We start from the raw sequence: 16,909 nt of genomic DNA on the forward strand, positions 1-16,909 counted from the left end.
TACTCTTTATTTCAGCTTCTACACCAGAAAAACCTGTTTAGTTATACTTCAGGATGAGTTCGCTCAAAGGCTAAAAGAGCAACCAACATCATTTTATCTGTGAGCTCCACAATAATGATCTGCACTGCAACAAATTGGCTTCATAATCTTTCTATATTGATTACGAACAGTGTTGTTCAAGTGTATATTGCTTTTGATTTGTGAATTTTAAACCACTCAGGGTAAAAAGCTGGGGCCAGAGGTTTCCTGATGCACAGACATAACGTTCAGTCTGGGGGTCAGGTGTCAACAACCAAAGATTTCTTATGCACCCCAATATAGAGTGAAAGCTACCCCTTTAATACCACTGTTTCTTTTGGGGCATGTTATGCAATATTACAAAAATCAGTGAGCAGTTTTGCTTTATGGCAATACTTGAATAACAGGATTGTTGCATCTATGTCATGAGAAATCTTGATCTGTCAGGTTTTTATTTCACTGGATAAATTCAAAAACAACAGACATTGCCATCTGGTTATTCTATCCACATGCAGTTTCTTTATTGAGCTTTGAGAAAATGTACATATGATATACGTATATTGAAATAAAACTACATACATCCTGAGATGAATTATAGTGAAGTAGAGGCATGGCCAGTTTAACCTTTAGCCGTGAGGCCAAAACATGCTCTTACTGACCCCTCACCTATTGCCCTCTGAGCAGTGTGGTCTGTATACACCTTGTCACCTTCAGTTTCCCATTCAACCAGTATTCCCATGCCGGAAAGAGTCTTTATTCTCAACAACTTTATTTGTACTATAAATAATAAATCTCTTTAAACTAGACTTTGATCTACAAAATATGGACACAAAATTATCAAATAATGTAGGACCTGTCTTAGTTGACATTGTATTTTCAAAGTACAAATTCCCTAAAAAATTTGCAAATAATCAAATTTTTAAAACCAGCAGACATGCAATTAACATGGGGCTTTAAGGCCCAGTCGGGTCTGAGGCCCATTTGCCTGGTAATAGAGCCTTGAGTAGTGGGATAAAGTAGCATAAAGTAAATACTGCATTTGTTCAGGGCTATTTTCAGGTATGGATTTGGTGCTTTGGTGACTATATACAGCAGCAAGACAGTATACATGGTATTAACTCAGAATAACCATGAAAGCCCACCTTTATTCTAATGAAGGAACTTGTCACCCAGTAAACTTTTTGGACAACAATGGAACTCAATGGCACAGAGAAAAACATTGCATCAGGGTTTCGATATACAGACAAAATATCATAAAAAAAAAAAACCTTACTGTTTAAGTACTTTCCAACACTGGTTTCAAACCACTTTTGACCACTACTATATGCCATTCAGTTTGCTGACCTTTGGACTGTTTGCACAATAATAAAAAGTGTCAGATATGAACACTTAAAATACCATTTCATCACATTTCTCAACAGTATTGGGAAAAGTACTTAGAGGTTTTCCATAAGTAAAATTAGCAATGCAACAATGTAGAAATACTGTTACAAGTAAAACAAGTTTACATCAAACTATGCTTTAAGTAGGCTACCAAAACTTAAAGTACTCATTATATTTCAGGGTTATACTTACTGATGCATTAATATGTACATCACTTCAATGTTGCAGCAGATAAAAGTGGGGCTACTTTTACTGACTTTAGATATTGCTGAGTAGCGATCAATAGTCTTGTCTTAACCTACAATATTACATCGTTGATTATATTTAGTATAACTGTAAAAATTGCAGTAGTACACTGTAAAAATTGCAACTTATAGGCCTATTCTTTGACATGAATTACAACTGGAGGTTGTTTGGCCTTACAAACTTCAGCATTTAAAGTGAAATTGAAATTGTCAGATGGTCTTCTCTCTGGTCAAAACTCAAACAATATAAACCATGATCAGGAGAGGGGTGTCACTCAGACACTTCCTGCACCCTTCTTGTGTAAAGCACTTTGAGTGATATGAGTGATATAGAAACACAAAGTCCCTGGGCTGTAGCAGTACAGCAAAAGTTGTCATGAGGGATAAAGGTAAGGCTTCACACAATGAATACAAAAAAGAAGAAAAATTCATGCTCATTTTGAATCTGAAAATTCCAAGTGGGTTCAGCATAGAGACTCTGTCACAATCTAGTTTTAGGACCTTAATTGTTTTAGTTTGTATTGTGCCCTTCTGTTGTTAAGATATGTTTTAAATAATTGCTTTCCTTTTTTTCAATGTGTCAAGGAATTAACATATGATAAGGCAATATTATTCCATCACAGAAGGCCGCAACCGATGGTTGTTTTCAATATCAATACAGTTATTTTCCTTAATAATGGATTGATTGTTTAGTCAGTAAAATGTCAGAGAACAGTGAAAATGCCCATCATTTTCCCTTGAAGCCCAAGCTGACGTATTCAAATCCCTTCCTTCCCTGTCTGACCAACAGTTAAAAACCCCAAAATATTGAGTTCATTACCATAGACACTGGATAACTAATAAATAAAACTAACTAATGTTCACATCTTAGAAGCTGGTAGGCTACCAGGCATTTTTGCTAATAAAAAATGACTTAAACAATTAATTGTTAATCAAAAGGACTACAATGTAGTCTTCTAAAAGCTGATCTGAAAGATGGATAAAAGCTGTGAAAGCTTGATAGCAAAGTCAAAGCATTTATCCGCATGCCTCCTGGTATTGTGCTGACACATGGTTGATAATAAAATATTGCTCACATCTACAGGGGCATTCTGAGAATTTCTTGGAGGACAAACTGTACTTTGCAAAAACTAGATGCAGTTTCCCCCGCTCACCTGTTTACCTGCTGTTGCTAGGGACAGGAGGACACATAGAGTAGCTTTTTTTCTGGCAGATGTCCGCCGCAGCAGAGGAACCAGCCCGAACCTAACGAAGGCGGGGTTAAAGAAAAAACAAGGAATTTCCTGGTGAGCTACGACAACGCTGGAAGGTACAGTTTGCTCCGTTGAAATGTTAAGTTTTAAACCTCGAAATGCCACAGGAGCCAGACAGGTTGCTCACAATTCGAGAGAAGCTTTTAACCCCATCATTACTAACTTCTCGTTGCAACCGCTACACCGTCATTGATTTTGAAGTAACGTTAGCATATCAACCTGTGGATAGCAACTGTTAGCTAGCTGGCGAACGTTGTAATACCTAACGTTAACTGTTACTCTACGTTTAAAAGGTGTGGGCATTGTGTGAACAGTTGCTGTCATGTCATAGAAGAATATATCAAAATTTAACTTTAATTCTACGTCTTGACTGTTTTGTTTGTTCGGACTAGTGCTTGAATGTTGCGGCTAGTTGTCGCTGAGTGATGTGAGAGGAAGCGCGTGTTGAATCACCCAGAACAGCTCAGACGGGCGGGGTCATTACCTCAGTTGTTTTAAAGATGCGATTTTTATTTATTTTTTTAATCGTTAACAGCAGTGGTGCTGGAATAGTCGCCCATGAGCCACATCTGGCCCACCAACAAAAATATATGGGCCCCCAATTAAAAACATTTACATTTCATAGTGTACATCAAAACCCTTGCATATTTCTTTAACCAATCATCACAGCTGTAGTTGATTTCAGCTCTTGTCGACACACAAATGTATGTAGAATGACCACAGAGAACTTCTTCTCCATTACCACTTACAAAAGACCAAAATATGATACAGAATTAGGTAACTAAACTAACACATAACTGTGTACATTTCTTAATTCATCCATTAATTACCAATAGATTACCGACTCATCCGATTCATTCGATTAATCATTGCAGTTTTTTCAAGCTAAAATGCCAAACATTCTCTATTTCCAGTTCTTATCTGTGAGGATTTGCTGCTTTTCCTGGTCTAATATGATAGTAAATTGAATTTGTGGGTTTTGAACTATTGAACAGATAAGACGAGACACTGATGACATCAACATGGGCTTTGGGAAATTGTGATGGGCTTTTCTGATTAATTTCTGACATTTTAGAGACCAAATGATAAATCAAGCTAAGAAGTGACTGATTAACTGAAGACAAATAATGGTCAGATGTGTGAATTGGTTCCCTCAAATTAACATGACAGTTTTCTTGTATATAAATGAATAAAATATCTGCTACAACAGACTTAGAAGGAAAAAATATGATTTCCATGAGTACATTTTTACTGCCTCTCTGATGGTTATAGTCATTGGAAATGCTGCGGTTTAAAATTTTGTCTGCTTGCTAGCTTGTTTTAGAAGCTGGATGTCAAGCGTCACAAGGGATTAAAAGGTCAGTGGGTACCTCTGCAGAAACTGCAGACCTTTGTTTTCAGCCTCCTGAACTCTTTCATTGTGTGTCTCTCTGTATTCAAGATGAATGTGGGCGTAGCTCACAGCGAGGTGAACCCCAACACACGGGTGATGAACAGCAGAGGGATATGGCTCACCTACCTGCTCCTGACAGTTGTCTTGCATGTCGTCCTTCTCAGCATACCTTTCTTCACTGTGCCACTTGTCTGGACCCTTACCAATGTCATCCACAACCTGGTCAGTCAAAATGATGAAAAAATATGAGCAACTGCATTGAATTACAATTTCTTTGTTCCAGGTGGTGTAGAGCATTTTCCGGCTCAGAAATTCTCACAACCTGAGCAATTAGACAGTTGTCAAGTTGATGTGAAACTGAGTTCATCTTTCAAGAGCATTTTATGAATTGTTTCGAGGTTATATAGGATTTATTACATATCTGAAACACACATTTATTTTTAGGGTAGGACAATATATACCATTAAATTTGACTAAAATTTGACAATGTTATCAATCCTCCATAATACAGTCTGTTCCAATTGAAACAATATTTTTTTCTGGAAAGTACTGTAGAAAAAGTGGAGGTTGTCTCATATTCAAGGACTAGCCTTGAATTACATATTCACCAAAACAAATATTCTTTTTGAATGGAGAAAGTGTTTTAGAGTTAGACAGCCCTAATGCTAAAGCTCGGCGGACTTCAGTGATGTAGACTCTCTTCTTCTTAGATTAAGGTTATTTCAGGGAAAATTTCCTGATAGGACGAGTGTAAATGTATCTCCTGTGTGAAAGTATTTCCTATCCTCAAAAAAAAGGGGGGGGGGGGGGGGGGGGGGGGGGTTGTCCTATATTTAGGCTAATATGTTATCTCTTGGTGTATCAGACATTGTGGACAATTAATGTCAATGAGCAGGACTGCTGTGTGTTAAAGGTAAAGTTTGACCTTTATGGAAATGTGCTTATTGGTTTTTTTGCTGATTAGATGGATACCACTCTTGTATCTGAACTACAACAATATGAAGGAACAGAATATACTTAGCTTAGCATGAAGAGATTTTAAGATTCAGAGTTGCTGGTAGATGCTGGTTACATTTACTCATGGCCATGCTAAGCTAAGCTAAGCATCTCCTGATTCCAGCTTCATATGTAAGGGACAGATATGAGAATGGTATTGATCTTCTCAGCTATCAGCAAGAGAGAAAATAAGCATATTTCCCACAATGTCAAACTATTCCTTATTATTTATTTATTTATTTATTAGATTTTTTATATGATCTTTGCATGTGTGATGATTAGACATTCCTATGTTTTTTTTTATTCATCAGAAATTTTTAGATTTGACTCAATTCTTTCACATTACATTTTCCCACTTCACTATAAAAATGATCAGCTCTGTAGAGCAGCTTTCTTACTACCACTTTTGAAAACTTAAAAAGCCACAAAAAACTGAGGAAACCTATTTTTACATGTTATTATTGTTGTATGTTCTATTGTTGATGCAGTAAAATGATGTGAAATACTTTGTTCTTCGTTTTTATCATCAACAATTATAAAAATATTCAAATTATTGATTTGCTGCAGCTACTTTTATAAATCATTATGGTGCAAACCAATATGTAAATGCAACATCTTTGTAGCTGTTGATCTAGAGAGTTTGCGTGTAAAGTCTACATCCTGTTGGTTGGAGCGGGTCCCTGAGACAGATAATGATTCAGATGAGCTTCTGTGGAGGATTGGTTTTTGGAAAGTATAAACTGGGGGGAAACCTATTTGTCTTTGTGGCTAACAGTGTTCGTGCTTCTCTGCTGTGTGGTTTCTCCTCTTAAGGTGATGTACCTGTTTCTACACACAGTGAAGGGAACTCCCTTTGAGACACCAGACCAAGGGAAAGCTCGTCTTCTTACGCACTGGGAACAGATGGACTACGGTGTCCAGTTCACATCTTCGCGCAAATTCCTCACCATCTCACCAATCGTTCTGTAAGTGTGTATGGTGTTTACATTTAAAGGTCAACTGCAGTGCTGTGAAGTTTGCAGATTCTCTTTCATTAAGATGGTGAAATCAGCATGTAGTTAAATATGTGAACAGTTGGCTGGAACGGGTCTCGACTCACTTTGGAACAATTTTAGGCTGACTGAAGTTTTTTGCTCTCACACAGCTCATATACAGTTTATTATGATGATGGTGGTGGATTTACCTCTTTTGCTCACTATTATTTGTTTTCAGCTGACTCATTTTAAAACACAAATCCTTTAAAGGGATCCAAAATATTAGCTTGATGGTTTCACACAGCACGATATTGTGCTAATGCTACGTGTCCAGGACAATGAATCTAAATGAGTTTTTGCTTTTTGTAGTAGTAGATTGTTGCAATACACTTGATTTTGTGTCACAGTGTTGAACTGCTGAGTGAAATAAATACGACAGTTGATTGCACAATGTTTTGCACAATCTTAAAATGCTAATTCAATCTGCAAATGTTTAAGAAGGAAATTTCATTTTCAAAGAAGGCTTGAATCATCACCTCATCATCCAGTATAATCAGCTGTAGTTCACCACCAGAGCAGCTGAGCACAGACAGATTAAACTGATGCACTTAATGAAAGATTTGGTGAAATGATGGTTTTGTGATAATGTGACTTTTACTCTTTCAGACCTTCTGCCTTAATTCTTAAAGTTACCAGTAAATTCAGAGAGCTGTCACAGAAAGTGTCACAGAGCTAAACATTTATCATGGGGACCAAAAGCACTGCAGAATAAAATCTCAACCTCTGATGTGTTACTTCAATTGGTATTGGTTACTTGTGGACTGTATTTTCACTGTTGCCTACATACTTGATCCTCAGTGTTTGTCATGTATCCGTTTGGTGTGAAAGCCTCAGCATAAATGTTGATCCTGATGTATTGGTGCTACATTGACAATATTCTTCTCTCTCTCTAAAGGTATATTCTTGCCAGTTTCTACACAAAATATGATCCCACACATTTCCTGATCAACACAAGCTCCCTCCTTAGTGTCCTCCTCCCAAAGTTGCCTCAATTTCATGGAGTGCGGATATTTGGGATCAATAAATACTGAGAACTGACTGAACACTGGATTTTAAGGACCAACACTGGACTACTTTTTTTTGTTTGTTTCTGTTGAACTATTTTATGTTTAGAGTTTGAGGAGGAGAGATCCAGTTCAATTTGTCTTAACTGTACAGACTGTGTGGAGTAATATATTGAAGTTGCAGTTTTTGCTGCCTCTTGCAGCTTGAAAGAAAAGTAAATGCACCACTGCTGAAAGTAAATTTCTTCCTTACTGACATTTCTGATGTATGTTCGTCAAAAGCCAGACACTTTGATTGTCTTTAAGAGCAAAATTTGAACTGCACTGCTTTCGATTGATTGTGATGTATATTTGTTACTCTGTCTCAGCTTTTCTGTTACAGTACAACTGTCAGTGTCTAGTTATCAGGTTCTTAATGATAGTTTCAAATTTCCTTTTTTTCATGCTTTTTTTTCTTGATTTACTATGAAGGAATTACATGCAGCATGCATATACTTGCCTACACTAAACCCTGCAGTCTTTGTTTTGCTATGATACACATAATTATATAATTTACTGTTTGATTTCAAATCTGGATGTCTTTTCCTGTTTATAAAATTAGCAGTGACAGCTACATGATGTGCACACATGGTTGTCTTATCTTTGTTTCACACGCTCGAGTAGGAAGACTGCCAAAATCCTTTTTCGTGGAGTTTTAAAGAATCAATTGATCAGTTGTGGTCTAGTTTGTAAGCAATGGGGAACTCCAGACACTTTACATGAAGCCACAATGTGTGTGTGGGGGTGTCACAGTGCAATATGTTCATATATCCAAGGGATTCCCCCCTTCCTCAAGCAATGTGGTCATGTTTGCATTGCAGTGAGGTTTCCATATTAGTGACGTGTGTTTTGGGAAAGTAGCACACAGGAAATGCAGTGGCATGTGAATGTGATTACACTGTTGTATATGCCTACCTGAGCCTGGGAAACGCATGCAAATAATGCTAGTTTAATCAGCTGTTTCAAACGTGTTGTGTAATCGAGTACAAAACCATTGCAACATTTAATGTTAAGAGGCCAGAGGTGGGATGCAGAGGGCAGTTGGGCTGGACGTCGCAATGTTTTTTTTTTCTCCAACATATACTGAGAGCTGCCTGATTTAAGATAACGCTATCTCACTTGAACAACAAGTTAGGTCAACCACTGCAGTTTTCCCCAGTTCTACTTCCACTTTTAATTGAAATGAAGTCAGTGAATCTTGATGAGAGGTACTAGATATAGCCAGTATATTTTAAACTGAGGGCATGCAGTGCACAGGACAAGGGACTCAGAGTATGACACATGCAATTCAAATGTACGCTTATCATCACCTTGTTTGAGATTTTAACTTTTGAGACACAGATTTTCAGATACCACAGGACATGTCAGAGGGAATGTGCAGATATGAGAAAGGTCAGAAATTTCTACATTGAAGTCACATTTAAACAAGAGATTTTAAATGTAATAGAGGCCCAAAGGATGAAAGAAAAAAGAGTTTCAAAAAAAGAGTTTTCAAAGTAAAATGCCTTCCCACTTGCGATTCCAGGAAACTGAGGAAAAACAAAAGATGTCATTCATAATGCTTACTTTGATTGATTCATGTTACAAACCTGAAGATTCAAACCATTTACTGTGATAGTAATCAAACGCAACTTCTGGAATTGCTGTGCTTGATGCAATTCAGCCCTCTGCTGTTTGTAAAGTGGAAATTCCACCTCATGATCATTGTCCTCCCCCTACTGGTTATGTATTTAATAACAATGTCTTTTATGTACTCCACCAATGAAACAATTAGGAAGTAATGAAGCCTAAATGCAAGGATTTGTTTCAAATATATGTTATTTACTCATAAGTCCATTGTCCAATTTTTTGGACAGTTTGGAAAAAGCAAATGATTTGAAGATGCCATCTCTGACTGTGGGCAACTCTTGTATTTCGTTTTTTTTTTTTTTTGCATCTTATAGAGTAAATGATTAATAGAAAATTGAAGTAATCATTTGTTGTTTGTCAGGTATTGAACATCTTACTGTGAAAGAAATATTAAATTTTTATGTAAGTAAAAGTACCAATTTCTCAAAATAAACTTTCTGAAAGAAAAGCATAAGTATTCATTAGGCAGCAAAATGGCCAATCAGAGTTACATTACTGGATTATCTGGGTGATGGAAAGCACTTTATAAACTGTTAAGTAGTTTATAACAATGCATTATATTTTACAGACTGATCAAACATTTTATATGTAAAACTTTGACCTACCTATAGCTGACAGATAAAAGTGGTGAAGTCAAAATTGCATTATTTGCCTCTCAAATGTTTTGTAGTAAAATTTAACTTAAGAAATCCTATTTTAGTAAAGTGCATTATAAATTAACCAACCTTTTAGTCCTAACAGTCTTATAAAATGATACCAATACATGCATGTCAGAGCTCAAAATAATTTTTTTTATTCAAAATACTGTGACACTCCACTGTTTTATGTTAATTAAAATGAATGGAAAAATGTGGAACACAAACAGGACCAAACATTTTCTCCACGAGCAGAAAGCTGGAATAATAACTACCACCGTTATCGTGCTACTGTTCAGAGAGGTGCGACCTTATCACAGTGATGTACATACACGTCATCTGGACACTCATTGCAGTGAACCAATTTAGAGCCTAATGGCTGTAAACACAATTGTTTTTAAAACGAAAACCTTTTCTATCCAATGACTAAAGACGACACAACTTCAAACTACCATTACCCAGGAAATGTTGACCTGCTTTGACCTCTTACCGGGGTTTCAGTGTATTTGTAAGCTCAATTTTAACAAATGCCTTTGTTCCCTAAAAAGAAGAGATCTGGCTTTAGTGCACATTCTTTGAGACAACATTACATAGAGTTTTTTATGTTGATCTGACCTCAGTGTTCTGCCTGTGATTGTCAGTGACTTTTTGTTGAAAGCCAGATGATAAATAGAAAATGGAAGTAATCACTTGTTGAAAGCCAGGACACCATGTGGCTCCTGTGACTGAGGTGACAACGCAGGCTTTTCTTAAACCATCCTCCACAGTACATTGCTCACAGTCAGTCTTGCACAGTAGCCAGGGAGAGCTGTTCTCCAACCACCTTTCTGAAAGGCAATAATAAGAATTGTTCCTGTTTTTATGCATCTCCAACACTGTGCTCTCTCACTCCAGTTTCATCATAGGCATCATGTCTTCTTCCTCGTCATCGGTGTCAAAAAATTCATCCTCAAAAAACGATCCCCCAAAGCCGTATTCCTGCGCGTGGACAGACACCTCGTTTGGCATTAAGTGAGGTGACCCTTCGATAAAATCAGCAAACCTGTGGATTATAGTAAGTATTGTGTATCAGCAACACAGTTTGTGTAACATGTTAAATACACTTGTATTAACAACAGAACAATGACATTTGACTACACTTCTGTGAAAAAATATGACGTTACTGTTTAAGCATGAATTGTTTTCACTTTAGGGATCTGACTTTTCCTCTAGCACCACCTTGAAGTTGACATTTTTAGTTTCTGGCGAAATGTCTTAGCACAAGTTATGTTGTATTTTGGAAAAATTCATATCCATGTACCTTGACAAAAAAGTGAAATAAGACCTACAACCAATTACTGTAATGTACTTCAAATTTGACACTACTAATGAGTAAAATTGTATCACTGTTTTAGTAAGGCTCTCACATGAGCCGATTGGTATATCTCATTGTCAGTCACTATATCAACAGCCCTCGTCCTTATGAGCAAAATGAACTATTGTTAATTTGTTCAAAAAGTTCTCACCTTCTTTAGGACACACCTAAATTATCACAAGTGCAGACGAATAGTTTTATAAGTCATATAATTAGTAAAAGGAAGACCACCTGTCTGTAGTGATTGGGGTTTCAATTGATTCCAGTATTAAAACATTTGTACTGTACCTCGAAGGTCCTACTTTTGGTGAGTCAGTATTATGGTCTAGTCTCATTTTTTTTCTGTTGATTGGTGTCAAATAACCCAGATTAAATAAATTGAATGACAGTAATATTTTCTCTTCATAGTAACAGTGTAGTGACATATTAGCCAGCTCCCAATGTAAGCATACATGAACATCAGCAGTGTCTCTCTATTCCTGTTAAACCAAGACTGGAACTGAGCTTCAAACATGTGTTAAACACATCATGTGTCTTTAACACATTTGAAATTATATCCGTAGGAATAAAAAGAAAAAAAAAAAAAAATCACAACAGGCACCTTTTCGGGGACTGAAGCCTCGACACTGCCTTCCATGGGCTGAACTCGGGGCTGTTGCAGTACTTCCTCAGCTCTTCCAGTGCACGTCGAGTCTCTTCCTCCCCCTCTTTCTGATACTCCTCCTCAGTCAACAGGCGACGTGGCTCTGGCTTCCAGCGAACCCACTGTCTGATTTTCCTGCGCGACACAGCAAGTGTTCAAAAAAATTCAAATCATGTGAACTGAATATGTCAACTGGGGAAATGCAATATAACACAGGCTGTTCCTGTATACCACTGCTATGAGCTTCAGTAGTTCATTAATTTGTCAATGTGGACAAATCTAAGAGGCTGAAATAAGAAGACATCATGTAAGACTTTCCAAAGAACAAATGACTCCTAAAAGAAATAGCAAAAATTATCTAAAAATAAATTTAGTGCATTATTAAAAAATCTTGTGCATACAATAACAGTCAGGAATGCCATACCAACTGAGTAGATTTTAATATAGTGCAGTGCTCTTACGCCACCTTCTGTCAGCTTTAAAACACCCACCTCCATGCAATGACTACCATAGAGACTGGGTACTCCAGATTTTTGGAGAACAAAGCTGCCACGATGATAGCGAATGCAACTTGCTGAATTTGAATTCCTAAGTAAATCAGGAGCAGGCCAAACAGCTGCAGCGTCCATGACAAGATGTTAATGCTCTTCTCATCCACCAGAGGACCGTAACGGTAACACACAGCAAAACTGATGAATCCCACTACTGCTACATAACCTGAAAAAAAGAAAAGAAAAACAGAAACATTGACTCACACAGTGTTGAAAAACTAACATAGTGGAGAGCTTTGCAATTCAAAGCCTGCATACTGAATTTGCACAGTTATTTACAGTCTCTGTAAAAGTGACAATATTCTGTCTGATATGTTTTACACATTTTTCTGGCCTGCAACCCATCACATGTACTGTATGTCTTCTGGGGATACAAATTACCAGGCTCAAAGTGAGGGAGATAGAGCACTGTGTGTAGATTTAAGCATGCATACTTAAGATTAATCAGTAATGAAAATAATTGTTAGTTGCAGACCTAAACTTAATATCTTTATGTTTGGACTGATATTCGGAAAAGACAAGGAATTTTAAATTGTAATATGTATTTTTCATTATTTTCTAATATTTCATTGACAAAATAATTAATTGATGAATTGTGAAAATTACTGGCAGATTAATCAATAATGAAAATTATCATTAGTTACACCAGTATATTTAAACATTACACAATTTATTTTTTAAGTCTCAAGGTGAGAAATATACAACGCTAAGTTACATACTCAGTGGTCTCAAAATAGCTTACAAATTTTTTTTATTTTTATATTAAGAGCCTTGTTTTGGACTGATGTTTCCAACTCCACGAAGTCACTACCTTTATAAAGTGTTTATATGAGTTGGTACCTAATGCCATGTGCCAGTGTTCTCGCAAAATAATGTTGAGGTTCCTGCAGACAAGCTGGATGGCGTACACAGAGAAGGACCAGCCGCCAACAATCAACAAATAGAAAGGGCTTTTCTGTGGAAGCAACAAACACAAAGTAATTAAGATAATTAAGAGACCAAAGTGATTTAAACTATAAAGTCATAGATATTTGATGAATATGAAGTACCTTACCTTTGGCAAAAAGCGTGCCAAAATGAAGAAGAGGATGATGAGAGAGGCGATCATGCCTGTGCTCATACCAGCAGAGTAGAAAAAAATTTGACTCCTTTGTGTAAAAGAGAAAAAAATTGTTGATAACATGTGATAATTATGAAAAACCCTAACAAGCAGATATTAAGTAAAAATTACCTGCTGAGTGAGTCTGCAAAGACGAACAACAACGCCCCAGAGAGGAAAACCAAAAACAGATAAATATCAAACTCTGCAAGGAAAAAAAAGAAGAAAAAAAAAAGCATATTAAACATGTAATATCTGTCAATGATCAGAAAATGATTTTGTCTTCCACTTACTGCGGACAGGTTTGACAGTGTAATGAGTTCTTTCACTGGGATCAATCTTGAAGCATGTCTTCTTGCTGAACAGGCTGATGTTAATTGTGGTTTCATTGTGCCGTTCACGTAGCAAGCTCTGAAACCAGCCCCAGAAACTGAAGCGGTCCAGCTCCTGCAGCTCCTCCTCACCTTCCACAGTTTCCACCTTGAACACGCTTGAACTCCACACTTTGATCTGTCAGAAATTTTCAGTTATAACAGACCTTAAGGAACTGTAAAGCTTTAAACCACATTTGCCCATTAGTTAGAATTTGTCCCCAAAATACCCAGACTGACAGAGAAGGAGCTGTGATAACATCACTTTTTCTTGAACATTACCTCATATTTTTATCTCTCATTTTGTGAGTAAATCAGTTAAAGAAAAAAAACTCACACTCTGAGTTCATCTAACTTACCTGAATTCTTGTCCATGTTTGCCTCCAGCTTGGCACTATGGAGTTTTTGTAACAGAACCGGTTGGATCCTGACAAAACAGACTGCTCTCCATCCAGCAGATCAATTATTGGATGTTTGTTACCTGGGTTTGATAAGCAGACATGTAACACTGAGACTGCATCACATGTTACTTCCTAAGCTAGCCTATCTCAATGAAGAATGGTTTGTGACCAAACCAAACTGTAAGTTAGACTAGTAAGAATAATGAATATTGCCTACTGTATTTAACTTGCTACAGGAACCAGGTGGCCAGACTTTGGCATGCAACTGTATATCTCCCTAACTCGCTATATACAGTGCAGTTTGCTTTATTTATGTTTACTTACAACAAACTTTAAAACTTTTTCCTAAAGATAACGTCGACCCAATAACTCACTTCATACAGGACTGAAATCTGAACAAAGACTATCAGAACTGTCTTTATCCCCTGGTTGTTCCCTTCACACTCAGTTTAATATCCTGTGAGCTGCTGTAGCTGCACATACACTCACTTGTCAGTTTAATAGGAGCTAGCTAACCTAGCTAACACTAATGCAGTTAAATACACCACTCCTGCAATAAAATCCTCCTTCGTGGATGTTATAATGTTCAGGTTGTATTAAAACTGTGTTAGAGAGGTGTTGATTCAACTGTTTGATCATTTGATCACATTTGTGGTGCTGTTGTGAACTGTATTGCATAATACAAGGAGGTGTGTCTGCTGTTTACCCTACCCTCATTGATTTGAATGGGGTAGACAAAATAATAGGAACGCCAATCAAACTAATGCAATACAGTTCAACAGCACCACAAACTGCAACCCCTAAATCATGGATATAAAGTTGAATCAGCACCTCTCTAACACAGTTTCAACCAAAACCAAAATCAAAACCAAGACTGAACACTGAGACTTTCGTGAGGATAGGATTTATTGCAGGAAAGTTGAATTAGACTGCAATAGTTTTAGCTTGTGTATATAAACACGTTCCTGATCAGTGAGGACTGAGGAGGTGTTTTATTATTAGTACCGGTACGTTAAAAATAAAATGAGGACGAGTCGCAAACTCAAGCAGATTTGTGCTCAGCAAATCTACAACAGCAAAATAAAAGACATGGCCAAATGACATTAAGTTTGTCCTTCATACAGAGTATCAATCAGAGGACAGCCAGAAGTAACCGAGCTATGAGGATATATAAATTATCTTAACATAAAGTAACTACTGTTTAACTGCAGCAAAGACCAAAAACAAGCTAGCCGGGGTTAGCCAGAGCAATGTTACTTATTTAAAATACGTATCATTTAAATTAAAGTCTATGTTATTACAGTGTAACATTGCTTCTTACCTGTATCCTGGAGTGAGGTTTTAGGTAAACAGACAAGCAGCACCATGAAAACCTTTAATTTAGCCCTTGAAGACTTGAAACCGTTTATCATTTTCATGCATCCCGCCATGATGAGAGCACCATGTCCCTCCTCTTACGTCTTGTCCCGCCACTTCCTCCTCTGGGCTTTCGGTTGAGTGACAGGCCGTTCAGCCAATCACAACACCAGACTAGATGTCGTCATTACGAGTGTACGTTCAACGTCTCTACATGGTTTGGTTAGATTAACACATTTCCTTATGACCAGTCTATAGACCTGAGAGTGTAGAGAACAACATTTTGAGAGATAAACGTTACATTTTATAATTTCTTTGAATCAATTATAAAACCTATTAACAAAGCACTACAAATACATAATTTACTTTAAAATTCTCAAACCACTGGAATATGCCCATATCAATCAATAAAGTGTCAGTGATGTTATGTTTTAAAATAATTTTATGTGATTGCAATAAGTTTTTTTTGTAGCTCAACTCATATGGAAACTTTTTCTCTGTTCTTTCTTCTGTTTTACCTTTGGTGCAGACAAGAGCAGTAGTAGTAGTTTGACATTGGTGGAGTAAGTAAATACAAGGAGAGATGTGGAAGCTGCTGAAAGATAAGCTGCTCTTGTAAATAAAGGCTTACCAGTGGCTTCCTCCTATAAAAACACCATGATGGGTGTAAGCATTAAGGCCAGTAAAGGATTTTAAGGTTCCATTTTGACAATGTTAAAATGAACAGTGAAGTAACAGAGAAATTACGTCTCTATAGTTCTACACCACTAGATGGCAGCTACCAACTTTTTCTTAGTTCCACGGGTGAAATAGGACTTCATTCTGAGATAAATACCTAGTTTCCGCCCTGTGTTTCTTGCTTAGAAGATAAATTGGCATGCACTTGGAAGCCAAAGCATTTATTTATTTATTTATTTTTTTTTTTAAGTATATTTTTTGGGCTTTTTTATGCCTTTATTTGATAGTACAGTAGAGAGACAGGAAATGGGGAGGCAGAGAGAGGGGGAATGACATGCAGCAAAGGCCGTCCGATGCGGGACTCGAACCGGGGCTGGAAGCCAAAGTATTTACACAAGGGCACAGTTTCAAAAGGGGAGCATCAAATGTTATGTTACCTCAGGTAAATTGGATTTACCTAATGTTGCATCTTTTTGTCAACAACGAGTAATTCACCTTGCAAGTGTTGAATGAATCATATTTAAAGCAGCAAAGTAGATTGACAAAAGCCTTTCAGATGTGTAGGCACAGAACAATAGATTACTGTACCTGCTGCACTGTAATGAGTTGCAGCATTGGAAGATCATCTATGTGCAATGTAAAAGGGGACCAAACACTTACTAGATGTAAGAAAGTATTAGAAAAATATAGAAAATATTTCATATGAGAGAATTCAACAGGATTGTGAGTCTTTGTAAAACACAAAGTATCTATATATATTTTTTGGCCTCAGCAGCTGAACAGATATTCATGTGTTTTGCACACTGACTTTCTCAACTCTCAGTCTG

The 16,909-nt window shown here is 37.0% G+C and overlaps 2 protein-coding genes across 3 annotated transcripts; one reads left to right on the plus strand and one right to left on the minus strand.

Moving 5' to 3' along the window:
• Nucleotides 1–2,917: 2,917 nt before the first annotated feature.
• Nucleotides 2,918–9,333, plus strand: ormdl2 (ORMDL sphingolipid biosynthesis regulator 2). 2 transcript variants are annotated; one of them, XM_022763258.1, is made up of 4 exons: nucleotides 2,918–2,955; nucleotides 4,341–4,514; nucleotides 6,102–6,253; nucleotides 7,218–9,333. In XM_022763258.1, the coding sequence occupies exons 2-4, from the start codon at nucleotides 4,341–4,343 to the stop codon at nucleotides 7,351–7,353; spliced, it is 462 nt and encodes a 153-aa protein (XP_022618979.1). In that variant the 5' UTR covers nucleotides 2,918–2,955; the 3' UTR covers nucleotides 7,354–9,333. The 2 variants fall into 2 exon arrangements, with proteins under 2 accessions (XP_022618979.1, XP_022618980.1); XM_022763259.1 differs by lacking the exon at nucleotides 2,918–2,955 and adding an exon at nucleotides 4,229–4,257.
• Nucleotides 9,334–9,726: 393 nt separating this feature from the next.
• On the minus strand, nucleotides 9,727–15,485 carry nemp1 (nuclear envelope integral membrane protein 1). Its single transcript, XM_022763260.1, has 9 exons — nucleotides 15,370–15,485; nucleotides 14,007–14,128; nucleotides 13,570–13,786; nucleotides 13,409–13,481; nucleotides 13,232–13,325; nucleotides 13,018–13,132; nucleotides 12,118–12,343; nucleotides 11,585–11,761; nucleotides 9,727–10,671 (listed from the first exon to the last, which is right to left on the minus strand). The coding sequence occupies exons 1-9, from the start codon at nucleotides 15,476–15,478 to the stop codon at nucleotides 10,515–10,517; spliced, it is 1,290 nt and encodes a 429-aa protein (XP_022618981.1). The 5' UTR covers nucleotides 15,479–15,485; the 3' UTR covers nucleotides 9,727–10,514.
• Nucleotides 15,486–16,909: the final 1,424 nt, after the last annotated feature.

Source organism: Seriola dumerili, unplaced genomic scaffold (genome assembly GCF_002260705.1).
Source record: "Seriola dumerili isolate Sdu_G_001 unplaced genomic scaffold, Sdu_1.0 BDQW01000468.1, whole genome shotgun sequence".
Taxonomy (NCBI): domain Eukaryota; kingdom Metazoa; phylum Chordata; class Actinopteri; order Carangiformes; family Carangidae; genus Seriola; species Seriola dumerili.

Coding starts and splice junctions, on each gene's coding strand:
- ormdl2 (XM_022763258.1), top strand. CDS start 4,341: ATGAATGTGGGCGTAGCTCACAGCGAGGTGAACCCCAACACACGGGTG. Junction 4,515..6,101: donor CCAATGTCATCCACAACCTG/GTCAGTCAAAAT, acceptor TCTCCTCTTAAG/GTGATGTACCTGTTTCTACA. Junction 6,254..7,217: donor ACCATCTCACCAATCGTTCT/GTAAGTGTGTAT, acceptor CTCTCTCTAAAG/GTATATTCTTGCCAGTTTCT.
- nemp1 (XM_022763260.1), bottom strand. CDS start 15,478: ATGGCGGGATGCATGAAAATGATAAACGGTTTCAAGTCTTCAAGGGCT. Junction 13,787..14,006: donor AAACATGGACAAGAATTCAG/GTAAGTTAGATG, acceptor AATTTCTGACAG/ATCAAAGTGTGGAGTTCAAG. Junction 10,672..11,584: donor AGGCTTCAGTCCCCGAAAAG/GTGCCTGTTGTG, acceptor TATAATCCACAG/GTTTGCTGATTTTATCGAAG.